Source organism: Camelina sativa, chromosome 5 (genome assembly GCF_030686135.1).
Source record: "Camelina sativa cultivar CO46 ecotype springtype chromosome 5, ASM3068613v1".
NCBI classification, from domain to species: domain Eukaryota; kingdom Viridiplantae; phylum Streptophyta; class Magnoliopsida; order Brassicales; family Brassicaceae; genus Camelina; species Camelina sativa.
In genome coordinates this window covers 23,631,861-23,648,723 of record NC_141884.1, presented here as the reverse complement: position 1 = coordinate 23,648,723, position 16,863 = coordinate 23,631,861, and the positions used below count along the sequence as shown (strand labels likewise).

Sequence of the window (16,863 nt, the reverse complement as noted above, 5' to 3'; positions counted from 1 at the left end):
CCATAACGTTTGAAATAATAAGTGTGAATCGAACAAAATAATTATAGATATTGATCAAAACCATCTCATAATCTTACGTAATTTTCCAGAAAGTAAGCTCAAAATTTTAACTGTATATAAACAATTTTTTAAAAATTTAAATTAATTTACTTAAATAATACCTACCCACCATCTTACTTAAATTTGATTCCGTTTGTGCCCGTGAAAATTATATAAGATTCAAACGGAGAGTAGTTTATCCCTGATGGTCCGGTCCAGTTGCTTGATTAGTAGAGGGGCAGGGGTTGGGGTTTCCCCGTGTCTTCTTCCATTTCGTTCCCGCCATAGCGTGTGGATGGTGGCTTGAAAGGTGTAGCGCACAAGGTACAAAGTAACGGAGTTGAAAGTCGCCTCAGTGATGAGAAGAAGGTTGTCCTCCCAGTTTGTCGAGAAACGGCTGTTTAAGAGTTTTAGCATAAGACCCGTCCATATTTCAGTTGAGTAGGGGCAAGAGAAAAACAGACGATCCCTAGTTTCCAGAGTATTCGAACAGAGTACGTAGGAGGTATTGAAAGCACCACCCCAGGACTGCATTCTATCCCCCGTCGATAGCTTATTCAGTGTTGCTAACCAAGCCATAAAAGAGTACTTTGGTGTAGCTTGAGAAAACCAAACACCTTTGCTCCAACTTTTTTGTCCCCGAGATTCCCTCAAACCCTCCCACGTCTCCTTGGTTGTGAAAGTCGTCGAAAAATGACCGCCTTTACCTCTCCATAAAACAGTGTCCTCTGCCTTCACTATGCCAAGTGATCGAATCTCCTCGAGAGCACTCTCAATGTTGTTGAGATAATCTACTCGATGTCTTCGTCTCCTGTGAGCTAGAGCCTCATGGACCGTGGCGTGTAAAGATATTCCCATATCAATGCAACCTCGTGGCCCTGCTACATCCAGTAAACATCCCAATCTCGACCAATTATCATGCCAAAAAGAAATAGTTCTACCATTCTGTACCGCGTATTTGATATAAGTCGATGCAATAGGCCTATACTTCAACAGTTTTCTCCACATCCAAGAACCAACTGTTGAATTGACTTTGATTGACCAAAAGGACCCTTTTTGCAACAGGTAAGTTCGCAACCATTTTGTCCATAGTGAATTTGTAGACAATAACCGCCAGATAAGTTTCAAGCAGCTCACAGTGTTAGCTTCTTTTAGCAAACGCAACCCTAGTCCACCCTCTTCCCGAGGAATACAGACATCTTTCCATGCAACCTTAGCCTTCTTTGTGTTCAGAGTTGGCCCTGACCAGAGGAAAGCAGAGCAGAGGCTATCGATTTCTTTAATGCAGGCATTTGGGAGGCGGTAAGCGGACATCCAAAAGTTGATCAGACTGTGGAGGACTGAACATATTAACTGCAGGCGCCCTGCAAACGTAAGATGGCATGCCGTCCAACTTCCTATTCGGTCCCGTATCCACTGAACTAAGGGCTCATAATTATGGGCCGTCATTCTCTTGGTTAATAAAGGCAGACCAAGATATCGCACTGGTAAGGTGCCAGTAGCAAAAGGGAAAGCGGTAAAGATGTCTGCACGATCTACCTCTCCCACCCCTGCCATATATAAAGTCGATTTTTCAAGGCTTATGTTGAGACCAGAGTAGGCTGCAAACTGATCAAAAATGTGTAGGATTCCTTCTATGGATCTCTTTGTGCCATCCGTAAAGACTAGAAAATCATCTGCAAAGCACAAATGAGTAAGGTGCAAGTTATGACATTTAGGGTGGTATCCGATCTGTTGTTCCACAGCCGCCTTATCAAACATTGCAGAGAGCACTTGCATACAAATGACAAAGAGATACGGAGAGAGGGAACAGCCTTGCCGGAGTCCTCTAGCACTGCGGAACAACCATGATAGCTCTCCGTTTACCTAAACTGAGAAAGATGTCGTGGTGATGTAGAGTTCGATCCATTGAATAAATTGTGGAGGCAAGTCTACTGCTTTAAAAAACCTTCTCATATTATATAAGATTTTGTCGGGTTTTAGATCTGTCGGGTTGGATTGGTATGAAAAAATGGAGTAATTTTTACCTATTATCCTTATTACATAATAGTTTGCCTAGAGGTCGCCAGTTCGATTAACTCTTGGAAAATAATTATATAAAATGTTTTGATCCATAGCCTTATAGATACAGACTAGGTCGAGAACCTCTTGATAATTCAGAAGAAAAATATATATACATACTAGCTTGCCGATAAGTTCATCATGAAAGAGACGTGTGGTTGCAAAGTCTGTATTGGCTGCATCGAGTTTGGTGCTGTAAACTGAGCTTCATGATTCCTTAATTATCGTACTATAAGTTGGTTTAATCTTGAGGAAAATACAAAATTCAACGTGCAGTCGACATTAATCGGTGAAAACAACAAGGTAATTCAACACATATGACACCTTAATTTTATACGGTCCAAGAGGAGATAGCTTCTTTGCTATGCTAATTAAAATCGTTCCACACCCTCTCTCTTCATGGACTCTATCTTAATCGACATTAATCGGTGTATTATCTATATTAACATTTTTTAAGTACATTTTAGTTTATACCTTTTAAATTTTACTTATTTAATTTTTTTTTTACAATATTAATCCCTAAAACAATTTCATAAATAACATTACAGAGAAACTCAAATACTAAACTTTCTTAAATTGACCAACATTTGTTACATTTATTGCCATAAAATTTTAACAACATCTATACATTCCGATTTTTCCAAAAACAACTCTACCAGTTAAAGTTTTAACCCATTAAATCTCCAAAACTATTTTTATGGATGGTAGAATCTCTCAAATTTAAATGATATACAACAGATTTTCCATAACAAAAGTTTACAATCTCCATAATTATATTAACATTAAAAAATTTTCTAAACGGAAAATCCAATTATAAAATATCACATTAAATATGCTGAAAACCCCCCATACAATTTGGTTTATTTTTTAATTATCGTAAACTCTATATATTGGCATGGAAAAATTATAAAATATACTAATTTGGTAAAACAATTAACATAATTAAACTTGATAGAAAAAACTTATTTTGATTATTTTTTTTACGCAAAAACTTATTTTGATTTTGGTGAGACGGGTTGGCATTAATCCCATATAGGGGGTTAAGTAGAATTTTTTTTTTTTTAAACACTTTTAGATGTGTACCAGGAAATAAATGTATTACTAGACTATACATATACCACACGGGTTAAAACCTTGAAAACACTACAAAAATCATATACTTTGAATACTTATATCAAATACCTGTAAAATTTTATATTTTTAAAATTAATAAAACAATAATAAAATAACAAATAAATACAATATAAATTTAAAATTTTTAAAATTAAAAATATTGTCCCGCTATATACCGCGGGTTAAATCCTAGTTCTTAGAATTTTTAGATATTTGTCGGGTGGCTTTGTTTTATGTTTTCCGTGAGTTTCTTTTATAGCATGTGCAATGGAGAGAACTTTTATTAGTCTCTTAAATATATTATTTTAATAAATTTGGTATAATTTATTTTTTATTTAATCTTTAAATAAAATTTAGAACCAATTATGTTCAAATATGTGTCAATGAGTCTCGACAAGGTTTTCAAAGTCTCTAAAATGAGAGACTCACATTTTTCTCTTTATTATTTTTTCAATATTTTATTTTTTTTATGAGTGAGAGACTCATTGAGTAGGTATGACCAAAATTAAATCGTAACCGTATTTTGGATCGTATCTGAACCGTAACAAGACCGTCACCATATAAAATGGTTAAAAACCGTACCCATTAACCGTAAATATATGATTAAATTATAATAATTATAACCGTTAATTAACCGTAACCATATCAAAACTGTTGGTTAACCATATAGTTAAACCGTAATTTGATAACTGTAACTATTTTAAAAACATAATAAAATATACAAATAATTATTTATTTAATATGAATCATATGATATATAGAAATATGAGTACACTAAAAAACATATTAATTATAAATAAATAATATTAGTTATATTATATCATCGAATAATATCAACCGTATTATATTATCAAATAACTGTAACCGTAAATAACCGTAACCACTTCAACCAAAACTGTATTAACCGTAACCGTATTTAATCATAACCGTTTAACCGTTTAATAAACGGTTATGGTTAAGGTTAAACAAAATTTTTAACCGTAACCGATGTTTAATAAACGGTAACCGTGATAACCGTAACCATGGTCATACCATGAGAGAGTACCACTGCTTGGTAGTAGATTGTTTTAAGTGTTATCCGTTTATTAGACGTTAACTTTTTTTTTTTTTTTTATTAGACGTTAACTTTTACGTTAGGGTCTGGATATAAGTTGTAATCCTAACCTATATAAATATATGGGACAATTTGAAGAATATACTAAATTTGAAAAGAAATTTGAAAACTACACTTAATATTATAGTGATTTGAAAACTACACATTTTGAAATGAAAATAGACAGAAATACCCTTATTATTTTAAAAAATTAACAATTAAATAAAAAATTAAATAAAAACAATAAAAACTTAATTTATATTTAAAAATAAATCAACTTTAAAAATAAATTAATTTTTAAAATTGTTAAATTTGGAATAAATTATTTAATAATTTAAAATTATAACTAAAAGTATTTATTGTATTTTAAATAATGATTACATTAATCAATTTTTTATCTTAAAATTTTGAATAAATAAAAAAATTTAAATATTTTTGTTGATATTATTTAGATTTAAATTTATTTAAAAATAAATAATTCAAGATTACAATTTATCAATGTTGATTTATTTATAATGTCGACTTTTTGAAACAATCGTTTGGTTTTTTACTTCTGTTGACTTCATTATCTTTGTCATCAACTTATATTAAAAACAGTTGACTTATGTTATGTTATGGCTAGTAGACTTATAACATAGTCGATTTTTTTAACAAGTGACTTATCTTTTTTGTTCATCGATTTATATTTGTTTTATGTTGATTTATTTATTTATTGTTGACTTATTACATTCTACATTGATTTATTAATAAGGTCGATATTTTGAATGGTTGACTTAAGTTTAATTTTTGTCGACTTATTTATTTTTCCATCGATTTATTTTAAAATTGTCAATTTTATTTTTGTTTGATTGTTTTTTTACAAAGTCGACTTTTGATGATGTTGACTTATTTGTTTTGTTTGTTGACTTATATTTTTTTCCGTCGATTTGTTTGGTCTTAGTAGACTTATTTTATTTTAAGTTGACTTATTAATATGATTGAATTTTTGAACTGTCTGACTTATATTTTATTCCTGCTGATTTATGTTTTTTCTTTGTTGACTTATATTAAAAAGTCGATTTATTCATTTATTAATTGATTTGTTACATAGTCAATTTTTTTGAACTATTGATTTATTTTCTAAAAGCTCACAATTTTTTAAGAGATGATAAAAGTGAGAAAAGACATAAAATTAACATGAGATGAAACAAACTACGGTGAAAACGTAGTCGATAACAGAGAGGGCACAAATCCAATTAAAACCCAGATTTAGAACACAACCCCAATTAAAACCCAGAATTAGAACACAACTCCAATTAAAACTCATATATGATTTATCACCTGCTTTAAATACAAAACCATGAGATGAAACTAACCACGGTGGAAAACGTAGTCGATGACGGAAAGGGCACAAAGTGAGAGCCGGCGACTGGAAGAAGAGAATATAACTATGATTTTGTCTTTTCTGTATTGTTTATGTTTTATAAAACCACTTTTTATTTTTTTATCTTAATTTTAATTTTCTTTATTGATTAATATTTTCCATAATAAACTACTTCATCATTATCTAAATTCTTTCAATATCTAAAATATAAACAGTGATTTTTTAAAATAATTTTCTAACAATGATGAGTTTAATTATTTTGTGTGTATTTTTAACGTTTAATTAATTATTAATTAAGGGCATATTTTATTTATTTTATCTTAATTTAATCTTTTAGTTATTGATTAATATTATATATCATTAATTAATTCATCATTGAAAAAAAATTTTAGCAAAATTCTGAATATTTTGCACAATGTTTTTAAAAATATTTTTTTTCAAATGTATTAATTTAATTATATTGTATTTAGTTTACTTTAATTTGTAGTTAAAGACAAAATAGTCATTTAGTTCAATACATAAGATACATCTCAAAGACTTAAAAAATTTAGTATAGATTTCTAATTTTCTATTAAGTTTGAGGTATGTATTCAAAATTTTTAGGTCATTATGCGAACGAGAACAAAAACTTCTAAGGATTAATCTAATTCTGTAAGAAATTCTTGGGTTAAGAGGAACCTTACTTTCAAATCTTTCATTATTCTCATGCTTACGATTTTAGGATTACGAGATCGAAGTTGAAGGAGTTGGCTAATAATAACGTTGAATTAGAGCCAAAAGATTCAATGGAGAGTGGCGATTCTATGCAAGTTCATGACCGGCAGGGTTAGATGAGATGATGACACTGGTTCAGTTAGATGCTTGAGATATTAACGAAAAACGACAACAAACAACGAGCGATGATGTTAGAGACAGACACGATAGAAACACAGCAGGCAAACACTAGAAGACATAATGCGATAAGTTGTAATCCTGGCCTATATTTCTACAAGTTTTGATTTCTCTATCACATTACATATAGTAAACGTAACTTGTATCATCTTTCAGTGAATTCTCTTTTCTTTCAGGTTTTCGTAAGTTCATAATGTCGCCACAATTGTTCATTGAAATCTTACATTTTATATTTGTACTAAGTATTTTTTTTTTGTTTTCTCTTAAAATTTTATCCTTTAGCATAAATCTATAATTAACCAAAGAGAAGTTTGTCGCCTCTTTGTTGTTGTCACCACGATTATATGACCAACTATGTATACAAAATTAATTAGTGTCTTCAAACTATGACGACATTATGAGCTCTGAAAGGAAAGATAGATATTATGAGCAACGAAAACAACATTAAGAAATTTTCACTATAAATAGACTAACACACACATGGATTTGTCTCACAACAGTTAAAGTGTATTGAAAACACAAGAAAAGAAGTTATAGAAAAAAGCAAAGCTAAAAAAAAAAAGAAAATGGCAAAGAACCTCAACTCCGCCAGCTTTACCGTTCTCTTGCTTGTCCTCTTGATGGCTTCCACCGGTATTAATATAATGGAGTTCTCTATTATACTTTGCAACTGTATTCTAATTATCTTGTGCTTATGCTATTCATGAATGTCTTAACATCTAGGGATCCTCAAGAGCGAGGCTCAAACATGCTCCACGTTCTTAGACGAGTGCGGGCCAGCCCCGTTCCTAGGTACAAATGCTGATTGCTTTAAGTGCTGCAAATACACATACGGGAGTCCTCCAGCATGTAAAGGGCTTGTTGAGGGAAGCGACAAACACTGCCATTGCTATCAAAATCCATGAGGCTTATAATAACCTTACGTACCAAATGTAACTTGTGTTTTCACTTGGTATTTATGTTCCAAGTTTCGTTTGCTTCCAAATAAACACCAAGGGGAAAGCTAATAATCATGGCTTCCCCCTAAGTGTAAGTCTTGTTATGTGCACTTTCGTTTCATCCTTTTTAATACTGAACTTGTTTTGTGTTTGTGTTCCTCATTTCATTCCCGCCTACTTTCCAAATAATTCTGTGCTAAAAAATTCTCTATAAGTGTTAACCACATTTTGCCACCTCTGAACGCTAAAATCTAAAACAAACTGGAATGGTTTGGTTTTATAGCTGTAGCGGAACAATTGACTTTATACGGATATGAAAGCTATAAACAATCATACGCGTGTTAGGTTTTTCTATTGTTGGATAATGAAAGTTCACAATAATATTTTACTAGATGATGTCTCGAATTATTCACTGCATAGATTTGATATTGTAAAACATAAATTTAATTCGTAACTAACATGTTTTGGAAAAAATTTACATGTTTTGTATGTAAGTTAATATATCATAACATATGTCATTGAGATATTAATGTGTAATTATTGAAGATTGAGAATTTTTGAGAAATGCTTTTTTTGGTGTACCATTTTTTTAAAAATGTCATTTTTCAAAAGTACCATTCATTAAATTAGAAAATTTGATAAAGCTTTATAAGGTTTAGTGATATAGAGCGAAAGCTTAATAAAAAATGAGAACACATGATCTCTACGAGGACTTAAATTCACGAACAAATCTTGTCGAGAACGAAAGCATTTGTGATATGACAATATGATAGATTTGTGTTGTGTGTCCTCCTCTTAGGGGTTCGCATATATATTTTGTAAAATATCTTTATTCAATAATCTAAAGATGATCAATTCTACAATGCAAAGAAACTTTCAATATGAATCTAGAAACAAAAACCCTAATCTAATAAGAAGTTAAAAACAAACAACGTAAAACCCACATCGTAAATAAAATCTGTAAAATGTAAAATAATAAATAATAAAGAGGCGTGAACTAAGCAGTGATGCGGGATATATTTCTTGATTATAACTGCAACCTGGAGACTCGATTATTTGGAAGGCAAAAGAAACTTGAATTACACATAAATAAATGTAGTGTCCTCTCACCAAGTGAAAATTATACAAGTTACATATGGTAGATAAGGTCCTTTTAGACCTAATAGATTTTGGTAACCATGGCAATGTTGGTCGCTTCCCTTAACAAGCCCTTTACAGGCTAGAGGATTCCCGTATGCGTATTTGCAACAGTCAAAGCAATCAGACTTTGCACCTAGGAGCAAGGCCGACCCACACTCGTCTAAGATCGTGAAGCATGTTTGAGCCTCTCTCTTTGAAATATTCGTCAAGATTATCAGCACAAGAAATCAAAGATCACATATGCAAAGTACAATAGAGAACCCTATTATGTGAATACTGGTGGAAGCCGTCAAGAGGACAAGCAAGAGAATGATGATGAAGTTGAGGTTCTTCGCCAATTTTTTATTTATTTTTTAAAACTTGACTATTTCTGTTTAGCAAACTTTAACATGATCTATTCAAAGTTGAAATTCCGTAAGTTTGTTATGGTTTTTCAATCCAACCTCTTTTCTTTCAGGTTTTCGTTAGTTCATAATGTCGCCACAATTGTGCATTGCAATCTCTTTGATTACATTTGATTTTTCAGGTCTTTTTTCTTATAATTAATCATACACTTAGCATAAATAATTAAACCAAAGAGAAGTTTTTCGCCTCTTGTTGTTGTAACCACGATTATATGATCAACTACATATACAAAATCTATTAGTTTCTTTCAAACTGTGTAATCGTTTTAAAGAAATGATTGATTTTTTGTTTCCGAACAATATATACCCAGAAACGATAAGAAGGTGGTTCATTTAATTTAATTGCTCTTACAAATAGATATCAGGCAAGGATAGGAATACTTTAAGACAAATATCTCTGCGTAAAATAATGTCTGCACCTTTATATATAAACAAAGTAGGATACAAGAATTCTTAATACCAAGTATACTTGGGAGGCAAATAGATGTTGAGAACGATGGTAAAAATATGAGAAAGTGATTTTTTTTTTTTTTTTTTTTTTTTTTTTTTTTATGACATGGGCACTTAGTTCTTAGACTAGAAATCAAAGGAAACGAAGGATTTGGCGTGACAAGAAATCTATTGCCATCGTCTAATGATGCCGAGTCGTTTTCGTATAATTAGATTACAAAGTCGCCAAGATTCTTGAGTACTTTATTGATGCAAACAACAATATTATTTTATTTTATGTGCTAAACAACAGTTATTTAAAACCAAAGGAAACATGGACATAATGCGTTACAACGACAATGACAACATTCATTTTGGTTGATTATTTATAATGTAATAAGAAAGACGGCAATGCACAACGATGGCGACATTATGAGCTTGGGAAATCTGAAAGGAAAAGAGGAGGGATTCAACAACGATAACAACATTACAAAACTTTCACTACAAATAGATTACCACTCATTTGCATTTTTCTCACAACAGCTAAGATAAGAAAATAAGTTTAAGAGAAAACCAAAGCTAAAAACAAGACAAATGGCGAAGAACCTCAACTCTGTCAGCTTTACCGTCCTCTTGCTTGTCCTCTTAACGGCTTCCACCGGTATTACTTTTCTCTATTATACTTTGTAACTGTATTCTAATAATCTTGTGGCTGATGATATTCATGAATGTCTCAACATCTAGGGATCCTCAAGAGTGAGGCTCAAACATGCTCCACGTTCTTAGACGAGTGCGGGCCAGCTCCGTTCCTAGGTACAAATGCTGATTGCTTTAAGTGTTGCAAATACACATACGGGAGTCCTCCAGCCTGTAAAGGGCTTGTTGAGGGAAGCGACAAACACTGCCATTGCTACCAAAATCCGTAAGGTTTGAAATAATCTTACGTACCAAATGTAACTTGTGTTTTCACTATTGTGATTGTGTGGAGAACTTTCATGTTCATTTGTAAGTTTATGTTCCAAGTTTCGTTTGCTTCCGTAATAAACAGCAAGGGAAAAGCTAATGATCATTGTTTCCCCCAAGTGTAAAGTCATGTTATCTGCTATTTTCTTTCATTCTTATGAATACAAAACTCATTATGCGTTTGTGTTTCCTCACCTTCTTTCCAAATTCTTCCCCAAGAAACTCTCCATAAGTGTAACTACATCTTGCCATATATAAACTTGGACAGTAAGATCAATTTATATAAACTTGTTCGGATTAGATCTGTCAGGTTGGATTGGTATGAAACACCCTAGTGGTTTTTAAGCAAAAATACATTCAGCACTAGATGCAATTGCAAATCTGTGGTAGGTCAACCACAATCTACTTAGTCAATTCTGTCAATAACTTTGTACGGTCCTAGATTACGAGTAGCTTTCTGTGCTAAATCGTTCCACACGAAGTATCCTGCTTCATGGACTATTTTAGTTTACAACGGTGTGTTATTCTTAAAAGGTTGAGATACTTGTCCGGTGGCTTTGTAAACCGCTATGAAATATTTCACCGTACTTTGTTTCCTCGAGAAAAGATAATGGAAACGAATTTTTAGCAAGTTGTATCTCGAAATCGCTCTAGTTAAAGCATGTGTAACTGTGGAAGTTTTTCTTTAAGATGAGTTACAGAAGAAATAAGTGAATTTTGGCAACATTAAATTGTTAAATTTATTATACTAATTTTCTGAATAGGAGTTATTACATGAATAGAACTATTGAACTAACTACAATGTGACTAGGAAACATGCTAATCATACTAATACATAATTTATACATGCATTGAAGAAATTTCGATGATCGAAGTAGGGAACCTTTGATGAATAATATTGCCATATTGTTATGTGAATTATATATAGTTAGCCCTAATGTCTATGGCTTGTATTGGATTCCGTGATTACACAGTCTTCTCTTCACCAAGCAATCCTCCTATAGTCCTATTATTAATTCAGAAGTACATTTAGCAAAGTAACATTTTTTATTCTAAGATTTACATAATTAAACTTTTGTCATTTGAATAAATATCAAAACTTGGAGTTTATTGTTTGTAATATCCAAAAACATACTTAAAATAATGGAAAAATGTTTGTCAGCTACTTGAGGTATACCCCAACACATAGCCACACATACAAACAATATAAATGTCTTCTTAACTACGTCAACTATTGTCATTATATAAGGACATCCATAAACAAACATAGGTTATGTGTACAACACCACAAACATTCAACTCCGGTGGTTGGTTCACCGGAATCCGATGTTGACCAGTGTTGACCGATATTGACCAGTTTTAACTGGCGTTGACCAGTATTGACCAGAAAAATATTCAAAAAAAAAAAAAAAATTTCTTTTTTCCTAAAAATAATATTATTTGTTTTCATGTATTTTTGATAAATAAATAAAAAAGATAAATGATTTGTATAATTTACAAAAACAAAATATAACAATAAAAAGTTATACAACAAAATTTTATGTGTAGTAGATTTTTTCATAAAACTATAACAAATATATACCTTTTCCTTTTAACAATCATTTTTTGTTTCGAATTTTCAAAGGTGGGGATTTTAAATATATCTTCTTCCTTTTTACTTATTTATAAGATTATGTCATTTGAAATATATCCAAGGTATTGCCAACTATTTCTTTGATTTTACAAGACCAACCTTTGATTTTAAAAAAGGAAAAACCTTTGATTTTAAAAAAGGAAAAAGGAAAAAATATTTTTTCCTTTAAAAAATCAACTTTTGTTTTTGAAGTATCTTCTAGATATATGTCTTTCATTTAAATAAATACAATTTTCATTATTTTCTTCCTTTTTTCTTCTTATTAAAAATAAAGAAATAGTTGGCAATGTCTTGGATATATTTCAAATGACATAATCTTATAAATAAGTAAAAATATATATATATTTAAAATCCCCACCTTTGAAAATACAAAATAAAAAATGATTTTTTGAAAAGAAAAGGTATATATTTGTTATAGTTTATGAAAAAAATCTACTACACATAAAATTTTTGTGGTATAGTTTTATTATATTATTTTTTGTATATTTTCTGTATTAACAAAATTAGTTACTAGATATACCACAAATTTTGTTTGTCATATAATTTTTTTTTTTTTGGTATATAATTGTCTTGTATTTTTTTTTTGTATAACTTTTTGTTGTTATATTTTGTTTTTGTAAATTATACAAATCATTTTTTTTATCAAATATACATGAAAAATATATATTTTTAGGAAAAAAAAAGTATTTTTTAAAAATACTTTTTTTTTCTGGTCAACGCCGGTCAACACTGGTCATCGTCGGATTCCGGCCAACCAACCACCGGAGTTGACCGGTCAACACTGGTCAATGCCGGATTCTGGCCGACCAACCACCGGAGTTGAATGTTGATGGTGTTGTATACATAACCTATGTTTGTTTATGGATGTCCTTATGTGATGACAATAGTTGACGTAGTTAACAAGACATTTATATTGTTTATATGTGTGGCTATGTGTTGGCGTATACTTCAAGTAGCTAACAAACATTTTTCCTAAAATAATTAATCTAAAAGAAATTAGTATCCGTAATTTAAAATTTCTAAATATTTTTATTTTAAAAAAAAAAATTAAATTTTTGCAGGTTATATTATGGAGCGGATTAGAGTTTATATAAATATGATTACTGTATATAGTTTTTTATGGGATCATCTACTAAAATACACAAAATATTTTAGAATGATATCAAATTAATTAACGAGAGGTGTTACGCCAATCTTAACCGGTATCAAACACAAAAAAAAATAAATCTAAATATTAATTATCAAAATCTATTAAAACAAACATAACAAAAAAAATAATTGGGCTTGTTCGTTTGGTTGACGCAGGCAGTTGTGAATGCGACAACAGCTGCGTCTACATTTTTGACTGCTGATTCGTAATAATGTTTAAAAATGTTAGACACATATCGCAGCGTTTGCCGCAACATCATGACGCAGACAAGCAAACGAACAAACATATCTGCGACTGCCGCAACCGCAGGTACCTACGGCAACGAAATGAACAAGCCCAATTTTAATTATTAAAATAATTGTCTTATGATTTACCACGAGTTAAAATCTAGTTGAAATCTATGAGCCCATATAGGATTAGAATGTGGATATAACAGAATTATTAATTAATTTCTTCTTCTAGTCAACACCTATTTTTCTATCTTAAAAAGATCAAAATCACAAGTTGACCCAACAAAAAATCAAATCATGTTGTTACACAAATTTTAGCTACCTACAATTCTTCAATTTATTTATTTATTTAAATAAGAATAATCAGAAGAACAATATCCAATTTGGTTATGTCGACAATATGACCCATAATACTATATGAAACACAATAATACATATCATGTGTACTCTATTAAACTATCAAATTACCCTGTGCACGTCTTCTAGATGAAACATTCTCTTTGCCGAAGTATTGTCCCCAGATTTACGTATAAAATATGCATAATAACTATTTCGAAAGATAATCCAAAAGTTTTAACAAGAAATTCAAGGAAAGACCTCATCAGAGACGAAATGAGGTCAATCCCAGCTTTGTTTTTACTTTTCTGTTTCCTTATTCCCTCTGCTTTGGCGCGACGCCCGTTTGAGCAAATCCGATTCGGGTTCTACCGCCGGTCATGCCCCCGCGCCGAATCAATTGTTGCTAATGTTGTTGCCAAACATTTCCGTAGTGACAATACCGTTACTGCAGCATTAGTTCGCATGCAATTTCATGATTGCTTTGTCAGGGTTCGTAATCTTCTCCTTGTCATGTGTACATATAGATATATTATGATTAATGGACTCGCTAATATATCTTTACGTAACATTGATAAAGCAATATTTCGTACGTTTGTGTAGGGTTGTGATGCTTCTCTCTTGATTGACCCAACGCCCGAAAGACAATCAGAGAAAAGTGCGGTACCAAATGCAAGCGTGAGAGGCTACGAGATCATTGATGAGGCTAAGAAGCTGCTCGAGGCTGCATGCCCCCGAACTGTTTCATGCGCTGACATTGTAACTCTCGCCACTAGAGACTCCGTGGCATTAGCTGGTGGTCCAAGATTTTTTGTACCAACAGGAAGACGTGATGGATTATTGTCAAACCCCGATGATGTAGAGTTGCCCGGACCAGCATTTCCGGTAGCCAATTCCATCGAATTATTTGCAGCTCATGGTTTGAATACGGAAGACATGGTTACACTTATTGCTGGTGGCCACAGTGTTGGTGTCACGCATTGTAGCTTCATCCGAAATAGAATTAATGACCCTACAATGAACAGAACATTGAATGCTAGGTACGTATATATGCTATGATAAAATGCTACAGAACATTTCAAAATATGCACGTTTGTTTTTGTTGACCAAAATAAAAAATAAAAATACACTTTTGTTTTTAAGAAGATTCGTTATGCAAATTTGAACTTAACTAATGTTTACGATACCAAATTACTAACATACATTATTAAGCTATGTCCTTATTGAAAATATATTGTACCAAATGAGCATCAATACATATGTATGACTCACTGCTACATTTATTTAGGTTGAGGGACATATGTCGTGCTCCAAATGACCCATCAGTGTTCTTGGACCAAGGGACTCCATTTACAGTGGATAACGTGATCTTCAGAGAGATTGAAGCGCAAAGAGGAATCCTAAAAATTGATCAAAACATGGGTCTCGACAATTCAACCCGTGAAACTGTGTCAATGTTTGCCTCAAACAATAAACTCTTTAGACGGAGATTTGCCAAAGCAATGAAGAAGATGGGTACCATAAGAGTTCTTACCGGACGTCTTGGAGAGATCAGGCGAAACTGCAGAGTCTTCAACTAACGAATCCTCCGATTTTTTTTTTTTTTTTGTTTTTTTTCAAGAAATAATTAATCGGAAAGTGTGCTTGTGCCGGTATCATGTTAATTAAATTGATTGAATTCGTGTGTTATTTTTTATATTATAACTTCTCTTTTTATGGCATTCTGGTTTAGGTGCTTGCTCTTTTCTTCATCCACATCTGAAAGTAGTAATGTGTGTTGGAAGAAAAGAGAGTAGAAGAATGAATTGTACGATGGTTGATAACCAAATCGACAAGACGTTCCTCTTTTATATGTTTCTACCAGCAATATTAAGATTGAGAATAATAACAAGCCTTTGATAAGAACTTGATTCTTTATTATGATAACAAGATGATTTTACACTCTAAGAGGACAATGCCTTATATAGGTACAAAGAGAACAATCTAGAAATGATGAGTCACTGTGACAGTTCTCAAGACAGCTGTGTTCAGCTAGTCAGCATCCTTATCTTGTAGTGAGCTAAATCGGTTGTGTAACAGAGGAATTGCAGGTACAGTCTTTGGCATGACTTGAGAGTGTTGACTAGCTTTCTTTATTGGGCTTCCTCCTTGTTGGATTATCTTGTGGCCCAACTCTCATGTATCACTTATATTCCCCCTCAAACTTGTGGTGGGTGGAACATCAACACCAAGTTTGTGTCTTAGATGCTCGAACTCAAGCCTGGGCAAGGATTTTGTAAAGATATCCACAAGTTGAAACTGAGCTGGTATATGTTGTGTTTTAATGTGTCCCAATGCTACTTGCTCCTGAATGTAGTGAAAATCAATGTCGAAATGCATTGAACGTTTGTGAAGAGCAGGGTTTGTACTGAGATACACTGCAGAGAGATTGTCGCATTGGAGCAAGGTTGGGAACTATTGAGATATCCTGAGATCACGCAGAAGGAATGATAGCCAGGCTAGTTCGTGAGCTGTATCTGTTAATGCCCTGTACTCTGCTTCAGTAGACGAGTGCGACACTGTTTCTTGTCTTCTAGCAGACCAACTGATCAGGTTTGGACCGAGAAGAATGCAGAATCCTGTTGTGGAACGACGAGTCTTCTTGCAACCAGAGTGATCACTGTCACAAAACACTGAAAGAGACAAATTAGAACTCTTCTTTATGGACCAGCCCATTTGTAACGTACCTTTAATGTATCGCAAGATTCGTTTGAGCAGACCAAAGTCAGAGATTGTAGGTTCATGCATTCTTTGACACACAAAGTTGACTGCAAACTGAATGTCAGGCGTCGTGATTATGAGATATTGAAGCTTTCCCGCAAGACTTCGAAAGTAAGTAGGCCCAAAAAAGAGTTCAGGATTCATCTTGTCAAGATTTTGTGGCAGTGGTGTTGGCATGGGATTGCAGTCGGACATACCAGCCTGAAAAAGAATGTCTTTTGCATAAGCTGTTTGATGGAGAAAGAATCCGTCCTTGCACTTTTGGATTTCAACACCAAGAAAGTAGCTGGGAGCTTGTGGCTCGTCTTCTTGATTTTCAA

At 32.4% G+C, this 16,863-nt stretch overlaps 3 protein-coding genes and 1 pseudogene across 3 annotated transcripts; 3 read left to right on the top strand and 1 right to left on the bottom strand.

The window, feature by feature from the left end:
* Positions 1 to 219: 219 nt before the first annotated feature.
* LOC104789404 (uncharacterized) lies at positions 220 to 1,596 on the bottom strand. Its single transcript, XM_087512509.1, has 3 exons — positions 1,180 to 1,596; positions 470 to 1,095; positions 220 to 370 (listed from the first exon to the last, which is right to left on the bottom strand). Exons 1-3 carry the CDS (start codon positions 1,594 to 1,596, stop codon positions 220 to 222), a joined length of 1,194 nt encoding a protein of 397 aa, XP_087368635.1.
* Positions 1,597 to 7,077: 5,481 nt separating this feature from the next.
* On the top strand, positions 7,078 to 7,660 carry LOC104789405 (defensin-like protein 206). The gene is made up of 2 exons (XM_010515106.3): positions 7,078 to 7,193; positions 7,284 to 7,660. The coding sequence occupies exons 1-2, from the start codon at positions 7,127 to 7,129 to the stop codon at positions 7,463 to 7,465; spliced, it is 249 nt and encodes an 82-aa protein (XP_010513408.1). The 5' UTR covers positions 7,078 to 7,126; the 3' UTR covers positions 7,466 to 7,660.
* A 2,405-nt stretch (positions 7,661 to 10,065) lies between these two features.
* Positions 10,066 to 10,397, top strand: LOC109132877 (defensin-like protein 206 pseudogene; annotated as a pseudogene).
* Positions 10,398 to 14,059: 3,662 nt separating this feature from the next.
* LOC104789406 (peroxidase 44-like) lies at positions 14,060 to 15,363 on the top strand. Its single transcript, XM_087452788.1, has 3 exons — positions 14,060 to 14,275; positions 14,387 to 14,823; positions 15,072 to 15,363. Exons 1-3 carry the CDS (start codon positions 14,060 to 14,062, stop codon positions 15,361 to 15,363), a joined length of 945 nt encoding a protein of 314 aa, XP_087308914.1.
* Positions 15,364 to 16,863: the final 1,500 nt, after the last annotated feature.